Source organism: Galleria mellonella, unplaced genomic scaffold (assembly GCF_026898425.1).
Source record: "Galleria mellonella isolate WM207_F2 unplaced genomic scaffold, CSIRO_AGI_GalMel_v1 utg182, whole genome shotgun sequence".
Taxonomy (NCBI): Eukaryota; Metazoa; Arthropoda; class Insecta; order Lepidoptera; family Pyralidae; genus Galleria; species Galleria mellonella.
Genome location: NW_026442023.1, coordinates 1,210,609 through 1,231,327, shown reverse-complemented (window position 1 = coordinate 1,231,327; position 20,719 = coordinate 1,210,609). Strand labels below are relative to the sequence as shown.

Below are 20,719 nucleotides of genomic sequence, written 5' to 3'. Positions count from 1 at the left end.
GGATTAATATCACCTAGATATTGTCTCCCTAAGAGTGCTTAGACAAAAACAGTCCAGCGTATTTTCAAATGGCCTTTTTTTAAATTTAAAATTTTTGTCTTGTTTGATCTAATGAGTTTTTCTGATAAAGGGAGGGGGGGGGGGGGAGATTGTTAGAAATGCAGTCTACCAGTCCCATTGCTAGCAATATACCCTGTCAGGTCGACTCATGTGCTCCCTCCTGGAAACTATCGTGCTGAATTCCAGGTGTATTCATCACGAAAAACGCAAGCGGGATTAACATTCCATTATCACTCGTTAAAAAACAGTTTCATTGTTTCATCATTTTCAATAACGTTATGACAGAGTTGTGATTATACCAAGATAATATTAATAAAATTAATAAAGCATAATATGAACAGATTGTATGTATATCTACTTGGTATTGGAAATGAACTATCGAGCAAAGACAACAAACGACGCAAAAACGACTTTTTATGAACGCGCTGATCTCATCTTTTTATTGTAAATAATACCTAAACGTGCATGTAATATATTTTGTTATAGCCACTTTAAATGAGTCTTTTACTTTATTTTACGTCTTCCACCTTGTTTTGAATTACCGACTATGATTTTCCTCATTATTTTAAACTAGACGTGTCCACGACTTCGTTCACATATCACATAGAGACACATATAGCATAAGTTTCTTCAAAAAATTGGTTTAAGGTTTCTTAAGAGTCAAAATAGCGCGCGTGACATTTCTGATATACAGGCGTCCATAGGCTATGGTAACCTCATTTAACATCAGACGAGCCGTATGCTTGTTTAGCATTATATTTGTATAAAAAAAAATCATTTTTACGCCATCTATTGTCGATTACTGTCAAAATACACTATTTTATAAAAACTACTTAACACTAACAGTAACTAATATAGTAGGTTACGACATAAGTTACAATTAAGAAGCTATTAACAAAAAAAAAAACAAAATAAAATTATTTGTTGTTTATTAGTTTTATTTTAAATATAAAATGTACTCAAAAATACAATTTTTACTAAAAGAAAGCTATAAAATATTTTTTATCAAGTTTACATTTTACAAACATCAATATAATAATGAATATTCTAAATAAAAAATATTACCGAACCGAAAGCTAGGCCATGATTTGTATTCTTTTAAAAAAAAATTTATAATAGAAAAACGGCAACATGACTTACACGTGCCGCGTAACCCACGCCAATACGATATGCTAAACGTGACCTCCAAAGCTAGACAAAACTGGTTAATAGACATTAAATAACATCTATTATATAGTTAGAATCCTGTTAATTATTTTTATTGTATTGCATTGTTTACAAATTAAAATCAGACGTAAGAGAGGAGTGTAGCCGATCTATCATTCCATATTTTAAAAAAAACTACTTCAATTATGTCAATACCAAAAATTATTATGCCAAAGCCAAAAGTTATTTTCATATAAAAACTACTAAACCGTATTTGATAAAATTTATATTAGACTAATCTGTAAGCATATTCTTTGAGATAAAAAAAGAATTTTCCAAATTAGTTTACAACGGACGGAGTTGACATAATAAACGTAAAAAAAAAAAAATCAACCGAATTAAAAACGTCTTTCGTTTTGAAGTTAGTTGAAAATATGACCTATCTGTGTATCATATTTTATTCATATGTGTGCATCTGTTTAGTAGCGAACATCTCTAGTTCTACATTTATTAAGTAAATATTAGAATTGTATTCTATCAAGAAGTAATTCATGAAATTAACAAGTTCGGACATAATATGTAAAATCTTATGTTTTTATATTACAATAGTAGCAAGAATCTTTTTGAAGTACCTTTTATTGTAGTTTGAAGAAAAAACCTCGGTACGAAGTCTTTTTTTTTTTACAACACAGGGGGAAGGTTTTTTACAACCTGAATGTTCACGGAATAAAATTCCCCTGAAACCGATCTGTGCATACACATTTCGGTTCTAAGGTGCGAACATTCCTATTCTATCTTTACTTATTTCTTTACTCATTACTATAAATATGAACAAACTATATTTATATACTTATAGATATTATTTGGACCAGTAGCAATAACAGTAAGAAAAATAACATAAAATTCAATACTATTGTGACATCAACAAAACTTTACGCTAACGGAGTCCAGTGTACTATATATTATATACCATAATTAACCTAATGGCCAACTTTTAGAATTTTGTAGATTCATCATCATTGTTGTTAGTCCAATCATTCGTCTACTACTAACAAAGGCATCCCTTGTTAACTGTCGCAATGAACACTATTAAGCCAAGAGTCTTAATCAAGGAATTAGAAAGGCTAATTATATAGGAGTCTGTACATAATGAACATGCTCGTGACATAACCGCCTGCCCTTTCTCAATGGCTTAATGATGGGAAAGTATAGTTCCTTTCCCTGTATCTGTTAGCCTGTCTTGATACAATTTTATCTGATGACCTTTCAAAACTTATAACAACGTTGCGACAATGAATATATTACGAAGCATCAATATGACCTACTAGATTTGACTTTTTTAGATGTAATACTTTTGCTTAAAGTTTTGTAAAATTGAAACAATGTAAAATAATTTGATGAAATTGATGAAATTCGTTAATTAAAGTTACGTATTTCTCATTAGTGAAATTTACAATGTCGCTGAAGCCATGGCCTTTAGTTTCGTCGAAGCTTTCACGTCACGTTTACGCGATAAATTAGGTGTCTGTTAATTAGATACGGGAGCTTAAAATAAGAAAGTGACCTCCCTGATGAAAATCTCACGTCAATCTCCTCTTATTTCAGCTGAAAAAACGCAAATGAAACAATGTTCATCAATATACTAAATAAATTAAAAATCTCTTTAGGGAGATCACCAATTTTCACCAAAAAGATGGGACATTTAAATTGGAAAGACTAGAAGATATTTAATGGGCAAATCTAATCTTTAAATCTAATATACATAAAATTCTCGTGTCGCGGTGTTTGTTACAAAACACCTCCGAAACGGCTTTACCGATTTTTACGAAATTTTGTGTGCATATTTGGATGAGTCTGAAAATCGGCCAACATCTATTTTTCATAACCCTCAATGATAAGGGTGACCCACCTCTCAATTTATTTTTTTTTATTTTATTGACAAAATTTTTTATTTTTATTTTATTATGATTTAGCATTGAAAAATACATACAAATTAAAATTTTCACGCTTTTACGATCAACCCCTGTTTTTTAATCGCGATTTTTATATGCCGCAATAGGGTTGTCGCAAGATGACAACTGAATATAATAATTGTAGTACGATAAATTTTCATGTATAGGTCTAGAAATAATGTATATAGTAAAACAACGTTTGCCGAGTCAGCTAGTAATATAAAATATATATTTGTATAAATTTTTGTTGTTTTCATGTAAGTAAAATAATGCAAGCATTACAAAAGTAAAGCATTATACGTGAAAATGTTGATGAAATTAATGTCGTGAAACTACGAGTAATATAATGTATCTTAATAATCATTCTATGAATCAATAGGTTAATTAGGTAATTAAGTAAAATCTTAGGGTCGGTGTGATTGTATTGGCATGGTGTGAGTGTGTGTGTGTGCTTTAATGTGTCATAATGGTAACAGAAGGTAGTGTATTCATGCAAAAGCTGTTGTATTTATGTATAATATAAATATAGTAGTACTGAATACACTGTAACATGCATGTATTTGATATTTGTATTTGTGTGTATTGTGATTGAATGTCTGTATTGTACTTTTCTTTTTTTGCGCAAACCAATTTTGTACTTTTATAAAAATAAGAAACCTGTTTTAACCTGTTGCCTTAATATTTTAAATACTAGTCTGTAAATATTAACTGTAACGCCGTTGGTTTCTAATAAATAAAGAAATAAATAAATAATAAAAATTTCGATTTTAATATCAGCTTATCACTATACATGCCACAAAGAAATATAAAACATGATAAAATTTATTAATCTTAGGCAACTACACACATGATGTTCAAATTGCGCATTATAAAATGTATTGTAGGTACGTATTTAAAATTCGTAACCAGTTTTTGTCAAACGTTCTGAACGACCGCGAAGGACGAACGAGCAATTTACAAACAGATATGCTTTGTCATCTCATCATACAACCGATTGTGGCCCACTGTATTACGATAATTTATTTTTAAAAGCATATTTTAGCACTATTTTTTATCGTGTTTTTTTTTTTATTTTAGAAACTTTAAAGAGGAATTCGACGTTTAAAATCGCTCTGAGAACAGATTTTAAAATTAACACGAGAATGAAGGAAAAATGGATTTCGCGCGGGCAATGTTGTAACAATTAATTGCCCAAGTTGGTGATATCACAGTCGAGTAAATTTACTTTGTCCATAGTAGAAAATACCTCTTTTTTAAAGAACTGTTCATATTGAAAATAGACTTCATTTAAATTATTGATATTTTTTCATACATCAATATCGTATCAATTTTAAAGTATTCACAATCCACTTTGTCTAGATGGGCTAAGCGTTCAGCGCACGAAGTGTAGTCCAAATCATTAGAATTTTGAAGGATGTGTTCTACAAATGATACAAAGCATTTTCCCCGAAAGAATTATATCACGACAAACAGTTTAGAATTTCCCGTACTGACTTGACTGTTAGACTTTCTTACTTATATCTTTATTAGACTTTAGATCGATACTTTTTCGTTTTGTTTAACTCTTCTTGTTTCCTTTGCCAACTCCTTTAAAATGTTACTAATTTGACCACCTTTGTGGTCTAGTGGCGGGCACGTTGCCTTCCGTAAATGAAGTCCCGGTTCCGATGCCCGGTCGACTCATTTTAAAACTAAATGAAATTTCTAAATTGGCACGAGTTTGGGTTGGGTCACCAGATGTTCGCTCGTTCCTCGTGACACAGGGTATGCTAGGTTGTGAACCAGGCTATTAGTGTGATTGTGTGGTAATTATAAAAAAAATCGAAATTGGCTTGCAACATTAATACTTTTATTTGCTATGACAATTGCTATACAAAATTAGATCTTATAAATTAAAAGTACCTTACAAAATCTACTTAAATAAAGCGTGCAAATATTGACATTTGTTTGTCAATATTAGTTATAATAATTTAATTACAAATTTTTAATATTAAAAAAGCCAATTATTTAAGAATAAAAATTACAACATTACATAATAATAATAAAATAACATTAATTAAAATATCAAGAAATGTAAATTAGATTTTTTTCATATAGTAAATTATTAATTTTAAGTAGCCAAAGTAAGTAATACATTAATTGAATGTTAAATGGTCAACAATAAAGATGTAATATACTAATAAAGGTATTTTTTAATTTACGCGCTGATTCTACATTATACAATTTTTAATTATGAATATAATAAATATCTTAATATTATTACCCAGACATATTTGTTTAGCAGACCCACGATCCCATATTGTCAGACAGCGTTCCATTCTTTACTTCTAAGTCGAGACTTTCGGTTCTTTGCCCTCAGTCTGTCTCGACAGGGTGCACCACCCCAGCTTTGTGGAATATATTTGTGTGGGCATTTAAAATTATTATTATGGTATGGCTATTCAATTTTTAATAATTGAAATCAATAGCTATTACAGACATTTTTTGTCTACAGCAAGTTATATTGATATACATATTTTGTTATAGTATATAAATTTTGTGTACAAAATGAAATTATTTAAATTACTACTTGTATCTTTAGTCTTCGCCTGTGGTCGTTACGTAATCTTAAATAGCCTACAACAATATCTTAAGAATTGAGCAAATCAAATGCAAAAAAGAATATAGCAAATCCAACTGATAGTAGCTAGCTCCAGAGACTAGCGCGTTCAAACAAACGAATTAAACAAACAAATTCTTCTACTTTATTATATTAATATAGAAACTATATAAATAGAAATAATATAAATAGAAAGTAAACAATAAAAAACATTACACTAAATAAGGTTATAACGATTTTGCAATATCAATGACAAAGTGGCAGCGACAGAACATGCCTATTTCTAATTAATTCTATTCTAATTTAATTCTAATTAATTTTATTACTAATAAAATTCTATGTCAAAATACATCTGCATATATTTATAATTCTAAATATAGCTTAATTAATTACTTCATTTTTAGTCTACATTGGAATTAATAAGCAATTTTTATTAAATTATATACTGAGTTACATGGGTTTTCAAAGACTTGAGAGAGAACGAATTTCGGTCATCGTCACAATTTTTAAATTGTCTCTGTACTATAAGTTATATAATAATTATTGTATCATATCTATGTATATTATTTACTAGATTTTACCTGCTACTTTGTCTGCGTGACCGGGATATGTTCATTGACCAAGATAAAAGTATCCTATGTCCTTCTTCATGTATATACTAAAACTCATAAGAATTGGTTAAGCCGTTAAAGCGCTAAGAGGTAACAAACAAATAAATAAACTTACTTCCACATTTATAATATTAGTAGGGATTTATTGAATAAATAATTATAAGTCCCAGAAACCAACCAACTGCCTACGTACTAAACATCTCATGTGAAACTTCCATAACAGCAAAGCAACTAAAGGCAATAGAAATAATACTCGTAATACTACACCTAGAGCAATCATACAAATAAAATTCTTCAATTCCGTATAACTAAGTAAGTACCTAGTATAAAATGTTATTGTTGGGCACGCAATGTAGTTCAATGTCAATTTTAAGTCACATCGTTAGACTTTCACCAAATGAATTTAAATAATATTGTTTTGTGTATACGGTTTAATATTATTTGACACCTTAATCCATTTAGGTATTGTATATTACAGTCGATACAAAATTGTTGTGTCCATTGCAACCTTGAGAGTTCTCGCTTTCAATCAACCTTCCTAATATAAAGAAACTCGATACGACAGCTAAATTAACTGGTAATTAACCTTTTATTAATTTACATTACTCTTCCTGTTATAGGAAAGTAACCTTTATTAATAGTTCAATTGATTTCATATTTCATGTTGCAATTAGATACAACTACATATAGGTAGGTATATATATGAATTTCGTCATTTCTAAAGGATATAAATAACGTCATTTTCTAGGGACTTCTGAGTTTGGTCTCAAGCTCCCGATATCAACTCCTCAATTATAATAGTATAAACATATTATATGTTTTAAATAATTAAATTAGCAATTATTATTTGCAAATACCCTTAATCAAATAACATTTATATAAATACATAACATTTAAATAAATTGTATCGTCTCTCTATGTAGATACAAATCCTAATTTGCTGACATCTGTAAAATGGCAGATAGTATGGGAAAAGTAAAATTTATTTTTATTTCTTTATTTATTCAATAATATTATATATAACATTCATTAATAATTATAATAATGAAATTCATTCTCACACGCTAGAATCAAAAGAGACGCGTACAATGATTTTCTGTTAGATTTTAGGGGAGTTTCCTCCTCCTACACGATCCTCGCACGAGCATTTAAAGTATGAGCTCCCTGCTGCAATTTTCCCTGGACTACAGCATGAGCTCCCTCAAAAAGGGCATCATATTAAGGTTTCTTCAGGATCAGCAACGCGCACGAGACGCCTCTGGTGTGCAGACCTCTATCGGCCAAGATAACCATTTACCATCAAACTGATATTTTGCCACCTTTGTGATATGAAATAGTCTCATCACAATTTTCAAATTTAAAAATATATATCATCATCGTCATATCAGCCGTTAACTGTCCACTGCTGAACATAGACCCCCTGTTGGAGGGGCTTTTACCAATAGTTGACACGCTTGGCAGGTGAGTTGGCAACCGCAGTTAGGTTTTGCCAACGTTTTAAGAAGGACGCTGCTGCCCGTCCCTCGACCGTTAAGTTTTCTTATTCACCTCTTACGACACCCATGGGAAAGGAAAGGGTGGCCCATTCTACGCTGGGACTACACGGCAAAAGGCATAAAAGTTATATAATCTGTTTGAATCAAATAGAATAATGTTGAAGACATAACCAAGTATCACGCCTGCCTCCCATTTTAGGTTAAGCGGAAACAATGAAACGCAAATGTTTCAATAATTATCACAGATATACTCTCTAAATGAAATTAGAAAAAATCTACACATTTAATCGATTACCTAATCGATTTTTTATTTGTCTATTGGACATTAGCTATGGTTAGGTCTGTTACTCATTTATTTACATTGTCATTATCATTTTAACGCTTTAACTATTGAGAACTCACCTGGGGTGTGAAGTAACTTATTGAACTCGACAGGTGATTACTCAACGCAGTGTTTCCAGATTGCGTATTTTTTTTTTTTGTTATTTTGGGTAAAAAATTTGGAGAAATAAAATTATTGTAGAAATTTTTTGAAAAAGGTAAACTGAGTTTGGAGAAATTTAGGTAATTTTTGGATAGCATAGCTGTATTAATACAGTAAAATATGAATGAAAGTAGTAAAACAGAGAATGGGATAAGAGAAGTAGAGGGTAGGTAAGCTAAAAGTAAAAACAGAAGGAAGGGCCTTTTTCACATGACAAAAAATAAATAAAATGAAACAACTATGTGATTGGGTAAAAATTTTGAATATCACATCGATTTGGTGAAAATACATTTGACGTTTGGGTAAAAATTAAATTTCGTTCCTGGCAACCCTGTCTCAACAGTTAAAGCGTTATTTTCTTTAGACTTTAGAGTTACTTTTAATTGTTCCGAACCTAATTACTATTCCAAGTGGATTACGTCGTCGATGGTAATACAGTAGGCGTAAACATGACGCGGATAACCAGTCAATATGTAAATTGCCCTGGTGTCGGCAAACAGTGGTGTCCGTCACAATTTGCGTACGGCACGGTAACCTTGCCCTTCGTGTCCTTGTTTTGGTAGTAAACATTGTACGCGTTTTAACTACATTTAGTTCAAATACCGAATTGATATTATAATATATTGTGTTGGTGTACGTTATATGATGATATATTTTTTTTTTTATAATGAAGATGAATTGATAACGCCGCCTGTGCTATCGATATACGCTAAATTAGGCCCTAGTTAGAGATGGTGAGAATGAATTCAGGCACTTTGGTCAAAAAAAAAGTTTCTACAAAACCTATGCAACTAGCTTTTTTTAATAGATTAAGATGGAACGGTGCACCCGTCTATGCTAACGGTAATCAATGTGCGGTGCACCAATCATGGGTGAAAGATTAGAATGAAGGCAGATCATTTAGCCGATTAGTCGAAAGTTTGTAGCTAACAATGGGAAATAATATCCCTATTACAAAACCCCCCCCCCCCCCCATATATCCAGTTAAGTCTTTTATAATGCCTATGGTGGGTGGGGGAAAGGGATTGTTAGTAATGGAGACTGAGAATCCCATTGCTAGCAATATACCTAACCAGGTCGACCTCCTCGCGGTTCCCCCTGGAAACTATCATGGTTAATTTCTGATGAATTCATCAAGATGGGCTAACTGGCCTGTTTTCATTTTCATCTATCACCCTTCACTAGTGCTCCGCCAGCATATCCCGTTAGCGCAAGCGGGGTTACCATACCCATTTTACCCATAAAAAAAATGCCTATGGTGTCGATATTTTAAAGGTGGTATATTAAATAATTAGTTGTACAACACCAGAAGTATTAATTTATTATGTTGATTGATACATCAAGGTGGTTGCATGGATTCTTTTTCTAGTTTCGTCAATAATGTTGCGATTACTCTATGGTGCGTTGGTACCTACACCAGTCACGCACAATCTTCATAAAAGAGATGGTCATTTTAATAGTGTTGATTGGCAGGTCCTTTATTCCAACCACGCTATGATTTGACAAAGTAACAATATTATCTTAAATTAACTATAGAATTTTAAGAGTAGCTCGTCGATGTTGATTCATATTGTTGATACTTGGATACGGTATATACCTAGTTATCTAAAAGCCTTGTAGTAATTTGAATGACAACCAGTATAAAATAAAGGTACAAACATGCATGATAATTTTTTTTTTTTATATTTTACTACTTGTAAACTATACAATGGAATTAACGTGCACGCCGGTTTAATAAATTACATAATAGTAATTTTTTTTAATGCAATAACTATTAGATATTTTTTCGAGCTGTTGAATGTAAAAAATAGTGATGATTGTATTTTCATAATGCAAAAACAAAATTTGAAATAGTCGATAAAGTTATTAAACCCTATTTACTCGTAGTAATTCTAACAACTTTTCATAATCTACTATTATACAATGTACCATTTCTTTAAATTTAACTAACTTAATAGTTTAATTTGATAATTTCGCGAAATTACTATTTTATGGGACATTATAAACTAAAATCATAATAATTTTGACTTAAATCTATAGGAAAATTAGTTCATATTTGACATTATAATAAAAACTGAAATTTTAATTTTAAAGATTTAGAAAAATTGCGTTCCAAAAAAACGACTCCCATGTGTTACTTAGTTGTGATGCACGATAGAAAATAAAATTCTCAAAATCTAAGATTTTAATAATTTCTTTCAAATATACACCCAAAAAAATAAAGGCTTATTTTTGCCTACATTTACGAAAAAATGTCCAATCCAACACCAGACTGTTAAAATACCCATAGGTAGGTACTTAAGGTACTTTTTTAATGGATAACCATGAAATAGTAACCCTACTTGCGCTAACGGTATACTCTGACGGGGCACCAATGACGGATGATAGGTGACAATAAGATAGGTCAGTTAGCCCATCGTGATGAATACACCTGGAATTCAGTACGATGGTTTCCAGGGAGGACAACGTGGAGGTCGAGCCCCAACAGGCTATATTGCTAGCAATGGGACCAGTAGTTCGCATTTCTAACAATCCCTCCCCCTCCTCCCGTACGTAATATACTAGATATGTACATCAAACTTCTATCTACGGCGTCATTGGAGTTTATCGTAGGTATAAACACGATATTAATATTTGTATTACCCATAAAACTGACGGAACGGAACATTCTACAATAATGTCAAGGTTATACATTAATTTCATGTTCTAGTTCCAATACGTACACTTTTTTACCACACTTTGTGTATGGTGTATATATTTCAATTTTCTTTTTGATGGGTGAAAATGGTATGGTAACCCCGCCTGCGCTAACGGGATTCGCTGGCGGAGCACCAGTAAAGGGTGATAGATGAGAATGAAAACAGGCCAGTTAGCCCATCATGATGAATTCATCAGGAATTAACCATGATAGTTTCCGGGGGAACCGCGAGGAGGTCGACCTGGTTGGGTATATTGCTAGCAATGGGATTCTTAGTTTCCATTACTGAAAATCCCTTTTCCCCCTTATATATTTCAAGTATTTACATATATGACTCTGGAATTACTAAAAAATTGCAATTTTTAATACGGTTTTTTTTTTTTTAGTTTAAAGAATACTTGAATTGTGATGGATTTTACATATTTTTAGTGGAAGTAAGACTAGTTTGCCAGCAATTAGGATCAAAAGTTACAGCTAGAATTTCGAGTTTAAATTGAAATTGATAATAAATAAGTATATAGAGAATCAAGATGTCCAGGATATATAAAATTGAAAAGACTCCTTAATTTTGATAGTAGAAATATCAATTAAAGTTTTGTGAACCTAAAAATAAGGTAAACATAAATAAATTGGACATTTGACAATTTATTTATGTTTACCTTTATTGGCCCTTATAATGTCAAATGTCTGTTTAAAGCAAATAAATATTTCATTTAATTTAATTCAATTTCATTTCTTTTCATTTCATAGAAATATTATTAAAATATGAAAGTTGTGTCATAATAATTAATGAGAAATTAAAAAAAAATATTATAATCAAGTGATGTTTAATCCATCTTCTAGAATGTGTATAATTTTTTCAACATACAATAATAATTGTTAGAGTGTGATATTACATATTAATATTATTATTATTATGGTAGGCCTGTTAAGTAACATTCACATTATGCCTACACTGTCATAAATGCAACACTACCGGAATACTGTCAGTTATTCAACTGAGGAAATCATTACAAATTTCGTAATAGATAATCTAGCGGCTGAACGCAGCGCTGAACGTTTCCATAACTCATAAACGCGATATGACACATAAATCCCGTTCCAGATTTGAAACAGCGCGTATAATGCTCATGTTGTTACACATAACCACAGTTTGGCAACGATGACCATCATTGTGCAAACAGTCTTCATACAGCATAATCATTTCATGTAATCCTGAAGTGTAATAAATGTCTACGTCTCTTGTACTCGTGCATGTTTAGGCTAAATTAAAATAACATACATATAGCGCTATATTTTTTTTTATTGGTAGAAAATGTAATAGTAACCCCGCCTGCGCTAACGGGATACGCTGGCGGGGCACCAGTGAAGGGTGATCGATGAGGATGAAAACAGGCCAGTTAGCCCATCATGATGAATTCATCAGAAATTAATCATGATAGTTTCCAGGGGGAACCGCGAGGAGGTCGACCTAGTTGGGTATATTGCTAGCAATAGGATTAATAATTCTCAATCTCCATTACTAACAATCCCTTTCCCCCCATAGCGCTATATTATCAATTAATAAAGATCTGTTGCTACCGTGTTTAGATTAAATAAATTGGTTTTGATATATAAAAAAGATCTTTTAAATTTAACTGTATTATTTTAATTGATTGTACCTCGGCGTATGTTTTTAATGAGTGATAATGAAACACTAATATCGCCTGCGCTATCGGTATACGATGGCGGAACACCAATGAGGCATGTTAGGTAAAGCAGATCAGTTAGCCTACGACGTGACGAATTCCACTAGAATTAACCACAATGGTTTCCAGGGGAAACCACGTGGAGGTCATCCTAATAGCACCCTATCGCTAGTAGTAGGGGGAAGGGATGGTTAGTAATGGATAAATCGCTAGCAGTGGGGCAGTTAAACCCTAACAATCTTTTTCCCCCAAAACTTTGGCGTATGTAAAGACTAAATGCCTAACCCAATTTTTGTAATTTTGAAATAATTACAATTTATTGTTTTTATTAATTTGGATTTTGATAAATTCTTTTATTTTTGGAATAATGAAACAATTGCAGAAATGTTTGAAGAAAATAACATTTTGGGTATTTACTAAATTATCAAAGCTTTGATACTTGTATACTGGTGTTGTTTCTCTTTTTTTTCGGCTCTCGAACATTCTCGTTTAACAAAAGAAGTAAGATGTAAAAATAAACCTTATTTCAATGATCTCTTAACGCGATCAATATCTGCTCTCCTTCAAGCCGGTCTACGTGAACGGGCATTTACCCTCATTTTTGCTTCGCCGTAGTCGGGTAATACTAAGTAACATCAGAAGTATCAAACCCGGAACTTTATTTAGCAAATAAGTAATACACTACCAGGTCATTATTTAAAGAATATTAACACAGTGGTCAAGGTGCTATTAAAAGTGCAAATGTATTTCGGCAATGAAGAAATAAACCCTATTGATTTAAAAAAATGGCGTCATTATCACATACTTAAAGAAAAAAAAAAACAAAGAAATCAGGGAAAAATTTACTATTAATCATGGAATTTTCTTACCTGGGAACAATCTAAAAGACACAAAATTAAAACAAATTTTGGGAAAGCTCAACTAATTTCAGGACCATACGGGCCTTTAATCTTGAGTGACTGAACGTGAGCGTTCGCACTTAAGATTAAGGGTCCCAAATGGTTCAGAAACTAGTCGCACTCTCTTGATCAAATTACACGTAAGTTAAACCGATAGGTTATTACAGTACTTACGAAAATTTTAATAAAAAATGTTGGAAAATTTATTTTACAAATCTCTGATCGAAAATCAAACTCGGGAACTCAATTACGCAAAATGTGTTCGCGCCTCAGACGTCGTCAGATGCGTGTAATTAATATAAAGGTCTTTGTAATATCGCCAGCTAATGATCTCATAACGTGTCTTCAGACACATGTATATTATTACAAGTTTGTTCCGCAATAAAGTTAATCAATATAATGATTACTTTTTGTAATAATTGAATTAATAATTGAAAAAATATTCATTGCGCGTAACTCAACGTAAATTATTTGATCGCTCATCCATACATTGTCATTTTCATCATCATATCAGCCTTTAACTACCACTGCTGAACATAAGCTTACTCCTTGGGAGTTTTTGCCAGTAGTTGCCACGCTTGGCAGGTGAATTGGCAACAGCAGTTAGGTTTTGGAGACGTTTTGAAAGAGACACTGCTGCCCATACCTCGTCCTCTTTAGTCGCCTTTTACGACACCCACGGGAAAGGAAGGACTACTACTATGCCGGAACTACACGGCAACACGATATACGAGTAAATTATACTATGACTTAAATGTAAACTCTGATTCTATTAATATTAAAGTATGTGAAAGTATATGAAGATGTAAAATATTATCAGAAGAATATTGAGTAATGAAATCGTCAGCGGCTTTGAGTATTTATACTCATTGTGTAATCATGAGTTATTCTTTGTTAAATTTGACCTTTTTTTAGAACACGGAACTGTGTGTTTCCGAAGAATAATTCAGTTTGGTACATCTATCGCCGGTGATGAAATTTAACATGAATACAAGCTCTCACTCTCCGCGCTTAAAAACCTATCATAAAAACGTCTAACGTCTTTAAAACCTATTTTAGCTATTGACTTGTTTTATCTCTTTCTTTTGCGCTAAATTTCCAATTTGAAAGAAGATGACAAAACACATAGTTAAAATTGGTTTTAGTTTTTATGATAAAGAGTTAATCTTTAGGAATAACAGTATATGAATGATACAAGGTACTTTAAAATAATCAAATTTATCTATATCGTTGTCCCACATGATATATTTTATTCATTTCTGAATGAAAAACAACTTGACATGAATCGTAAACGTATTTACTATATACTTAATATCTGGGATTATGTATGAATGAGACAACATAGTTTTTGTACAGGTTATAATAATGAATGAAGAGATGTAAAAATATCGATACAAACATAATAAAGAAAAGACTGTCATTATGCATACACTACATTTACCATTCCTAATAGCATTGAAACAAAGCCGCAGAATTTGTTATGGACTGGAAGGTAAACCAAGAGTGTAGTAGCTGTGTCAGCCTCTAATACTTTTAATTCTACTTCCATTTGTCTGGACACATAACATGATATTTCTAATTATATTCATTAAGTGCATGATGCGACCTTGGGTGCAGTCACGATACGGCCTCTGCAATCCAGCCGTTTTGCAATGCCCCTTCTAAATATTGTTCCTGGCGTTCGGCTGATTGTTGAAACTAAAATGACTTAATGTCTTTTGTCGTGAAATCTGTTTGGTAACCGTTAATATTTCTATAGATTAACGATTTTCATTAATCATCGGCGTTTTTCTCAGACGCTGTTTTACACAAATTTTTGAAGCATAATGTAGATTTGGTAATCTTTAACCCTAATGCATAAAGACGTATGGAGTATTAGTTTCAAGAGGTTAAATGTAAATTTAAAAAGTATGTTTTGTATATCTTCAAATAGCGAAACAATCTCTTTGAAGTTTTCAATGTATTGATTTTATATGAAAAAAACAACAGCTAAGTTTCTTGCCCGTCTTCTCGGCTGAAATCGCGTTCTGAACTGGGCAATAGTTTTTAAAAAAATAATTATAATTAAGTTTATTTGAATAAAAAAATATTTTTATATATTTATTTAAAAAATATTATTGTAATCTTAAAATGTAAATCATAAACACACAGTCAGTAAACAGCAGACCTTGTTCCATTATAAAAAGTCTCCCAGCCAACCTTGTAACTATTAAATTAAAGGAAATTAGGTCTGAAAATAATTAACCGTTTTGGTATTTTTTTAATTCCATTGACAATCGGCCCTTCTGGAAAGCGGTAACCACAATGCAGTAACGATTATATAATCTGTGATGTGACCGTAACCATAAGAATAAGGGCAAATTTTTGTTCATATGCCGTAACATCCTACTAATATTATAAATGTGAAAGTTTGAAAAAATATTTGGCTTTGAATAAACGTATAACAACTAGTGATTAGCTAGCTATAGACTAGCTCTGGTAGTGATTAACTAGATATAAACTAACTGCTAGTCTCTCTAATCTCTATAATAATCTGCCAGTCTGATCTATTTAATCTAACCACAATCTAGCTATAAGAAGACAAGTATTTTGTTTGTAATGGATAAACTGAAAAATACTCAATTGATTTTAAAAATTCTTTCACCTATAGAAGTCTACAGTATTAGAGAGTAACATAGGATATATGTTATTCACGGAAATTCTATCTACCCAGACACCCAGAAACTAGGCCGGATATATAAAGTGTAATATATAGTCGTATGAAATAAATTAAGTGGATAAAAGGTACATGGTTTTAAAATCAATCCTCTTTTTACAGTAGGTTTAAACGGAGGTATTTGTTTAAAATTAAGGTATAATTTTATTACGACACAACCAAAACCATAAAATTACTTGATTGATTTTTCTGTAGATTCTTGTTACTTTTAATAAGTACCACAAAACAATAAACATTCTTGAATGTTGTCTACGCAAATTTAAGATAAAATATCTTACAAAAGTGTTGTGCTAATTACAGTTTTAAAACATGACTAATACATACTTTGAGAATGATTGAAGAAGGTCGTCTTAATTTGCTTATGCCTGAACCGTTTTAAAGCCAACGCCAATAAAGACACGATAGATTGAGCACATACGGGTAATTTCGCAGTGTGCTAAACCTAATTGTTTTTCTCAAATTGATTTTATTTGTTTATTAAACCATACCACAGCAATACATTTAATATAAACTGTATAAAAGATCTGTCACAAGTACCTACAAAAGGCGAGCACAACATTCATAATTTAACTGGCGTACTTTAACTACTAATAATAATCAAACAAATGCAGACATTCAATAAATGTTCAATAGTTACATAAAAATAAAAATAAAGCAAAAAAGAAGAGAAAAAAAAGTTTATTAATATTAAAGAGTATAAATATATATAAGTAGTAAATATCGTTTGCTTCGTTTATCAATAAGAGTCAGAGAATCTAATCATTTAATAATAATAATTTTGGTCCTAAATTCAAATAAGAAAGAGACGTTTCGTTCGTCATAAACGCACCACTATAAAACGTTCAAAGGACCAAAAATTTTATCATTATGACAGCATTTTTCTTTCATTCTTTGACAGCAATTTTAAAATCTATACCTGTATCGATGAAATTATATATATAATTATATATCATTACTCATTGATGTATTAGTAAGTCAAATAAGTGATCAGTAAAAATTTTAATAAAATATTTTGTAAGCAATTTTTATATAAGTGCTCTTGTAAAACAATCAGTACTTTATAAGTTAAAAATACTTATAGAGAGTACTAGTCACTACTAGGCTAACGTTTGCTGCAATTGATTCAGGAAACACCTTAATTGGCTCATTAATTACAACCTTCAGTCTGCAATATAATTATTGTTCGCTATGACACTATTGCAATATGTAAAGGCAAATTTCTTATACTTGGATTTTCACTTTTAAAACTTTAATTTCTAAAATTAGCTGTACCTATAAAGGTAGGAACTCGATGGAAATACGAACTTAGTATTAAATTCATGACAGAATGTTCTCATAATTTGAGATTGTGTGCCACAACGAGTAGATTGTAATTCGCAAAAAATAGTCGTGACAGGATTAGTATGGCACCAAAACAAACCGTATTGATTGCAAAAATATTTGTCAAACTTAGGTTTGATTTGGTCAAGTAAACATACGAGTACAAATAAAAAATCAAACTAATTACCGAATCATAAATTATCAAAATTAATCGAATAAAACGCCGTCCTTCTTGAAGTCTCTTAAAAATACTCAAACACCTTTTGGTGTCTTTTTAAAATAAATTGGAAAAAAATACACTAGTATTGTAAACCAAATTTTAACTAACTTTCTAATGATTATTTTGTTAATCAAAAGGGTTTCATGTTAGTGTCATACAAATTTTGTGAAGGAGTCGCTTTCATTAAAAAAAAATCTTTAATTGTTATATCCTTTAAAGCTATATAGATTTTTTCTGTGTAAGAATCGTCGAACCCTAACCTAACTTCCTCTTTGCCTCCATATGGGCATTCAATAAACATAAATATGCACTGTTAGAAACGTTTTTGTAGTTATAATCTAATCAGATCCTACACAATGCGTATGTTTCATATATTTACTTCCTGTTGTGATGCACGTCTTTGTTTTATCATTGTGTAAAACAACATGCCTTTATCTAATCTAGTCTCTAGTAGTTTTGCCAACCTTGGAGCACAATAGGCTTTTGCACGGTTCTTTACGATGCCCCAGGTTTGATTCTCGATCGGCTTATTTTCGGATACGAACTTTTATTTGACATCGTGCTGAATGTTCGAAGTATTTATTATCTGGATTATTTCTCATACACAAAGTATTTTGGTTTGCGAGCAAGACAATAGTTTTCAACAAAGAATATTTCTCTAATTCAGTAAAATGCTCTTATTTTAAAATCTTTAAGGTAATTTGACATGAACCTTCCCATATATGATATACTTGCAATATGTGTACCCAATCCAAACGTTCGCCAAAATTAAACATGACAATTTTTTATCATAATCATAACCAGTATATTTTTTGACGAGAAAACAGTTCTCGTACATTCAGGTACAATACTATCACTGTTATAGGTATTTAAGTGCAACTAGGACAATAAGGACGATATATGCTATCCTTTCTATAATACGTCAATTAACATATTACTGCCCAATTTAAGCTTTCCCCTAAACTAAGTATGTATAAGTATACCTAAATTTTATATGCTTTGTAGTTTCTAACCAAAAATCTTTTCTTATTCATTCAGGTACAATGCCGTCACTGTTAGAAGCCTTAGAGCGCAAATATGGCGCCAAGGGCGAAGTAAACCCTCCCATCGACGATATGCCGGTTGCCATATTCGTGCCAAAGCGTTCGCCCCGTCTGAGTGTGCCCACGCTATTGGTGCTGAATGACTGCGACATAGATTGCGCTGGGGACCCGTGCGCCCTCGCCGACAAATGTGCTGACGTCGTCGAACTAGATATTGCTAATAACAAACTCACTGAATGGCAAGAGGTGAGTATATTTCTTATTATTAAAACTCGCGCACACTATACTTTTTTTATAGAACATAGAATAACAAATAAACTGACAACTTACCTGATGGAAAGTGATAAGCGTCGCCTATAGACATGAGCAGTACATAGTACATGGGCATAACAGAGTATATAGTTTCGCCCATGATACTCCCCATGCGTTGCCAATCCTGAGGCCTCAAGTGTTATTCCTCTGTACCCTATTAATTCACTGCCATATCCTACCCTTCAAACCGAAACACAGCCATGCAAACATGCCCAAGCAAACAACTTTTGAACAAAGTCTCCCTCTGGTGAATTGAGTAAAATTATACCAGTAAATCGATTAACAAACTGACTTCGAATTTTTCTAATACTCGAACATCTTGATGCCACTCTAAGAATGCATTGTCTATTTAAGTATTCTGCTCATTGCGATAATATAGATACGTGTCCTGTTTATCTACTATCCCTGGCGCGTAATGTAATATATACCCGAAGTAACGTCAAGTTAATGATAGAGGAATTCAAAGTGAGTATTTTGAGAGACAATAACTCCTTAGTCAATTGGCTCTAGAGACCGGGTTCATAGTTTCAAACGCTATATCATTTGGAGTTTTTTTTTTAATCACAAGAGAATTTTGTTTATTTATATATGAAATCTTTTAGGTCTTCGCTGTTTTGGAGCAAACGCCGCGGGTACGCTTCCTGAATCTAAGTTTCAACCGCCTCTCAGCGCAAATCCAGGCGGCCCAAGCTCTCCGACCGCGATGGGATAGTCTGAGCCACCTCGTGCTGAACTCCACGTACGTTGGCTGGCCCAGTGTCCACGCCTTGCTCAAAGCTCTGCCAGCTCTCGAAGAGTTGCACTTGAGCCTTAATGAGTATTCATACGTGGACTTGAGTGGGAACGAGGTGAATGAGAAGGATCGGTGCGAGGAGTGCTCCCGTCTCAACATCGAGACCACAGATACTGTTCATGAGCAACTGAAGAAGCTCCACTTCTCCGGAAACCCTGTTAGCAGCTGGAGGGAAATATCAAAACTGGGTTACGCCTTCCCAAATTTAGAAACGTTACTGTTAAACGACTGTCCCATAACCACGTTAGAACCGGACCCGTGTGAGAAATGTCAGGATGATAATGGGAATAAGAAGAGTCACGATGCATTTCCGTAAGTATTATAAACTATTCTACTCTATTCTTCTACTAGGCATATTTAACTATGCTCGTGTGGTCCCGGCATAGAATAGGCCACCCCTTCCTTTCCCGTGAATGTCGTTAGAGCCAACTAAGACAAGGCGAGGAATGGGCAGCAGCGTCCCTCTTAAAACATCTCTAAAGCCCAGACTGCGGTTGCTAATCCGCCTGCCAAGAGTGGTAACTATTGGCAAATCTCCTCAAGGGAGAGGCTTATGTTCAACAGTGGACAGTTAAAGGCTGATATGATGATGATGATTTAAGTATTCACTTTTGGTAATTTATTGTTTATTAACTGTAACTCACAGCTTCGTGGATTAAACAAAGATTAGATCCAGGATAAT

General features: G+C 32.4%; 1 protein-coding gene across 2 annotated transcripts in view; it reads left to right on the top strand.

Moving 5' to 3' along the window:
• LOC113512870 (tubulin-specific chaperone cofactor E-like protein) overlaps window positions 1-20,719 on the top strand; it is a 40,485-nt gene that overhangs the window by 3,901 nt on the left and 15,865 nt on the right. For both annotated transcript variants that reach the window (XM_026896819.3, XM_026896820.3), the window contains exons 2-3: window positions 18,928-19,178; window positions 19,847-20,349. In XM_026896819.3, coding sequence (XP_026752620.1) covers window positions 18,933-19,178; window positions 19,847-20,349 — 749 coding nt within the window. In that variant the 5' untranslated portion in view covers window positions 18,928-18,932. The remainder of the gene's footprint in view (window positions 1-18,927; window positions 19,179-19,846; window positions 20,350-20,719) is intronic.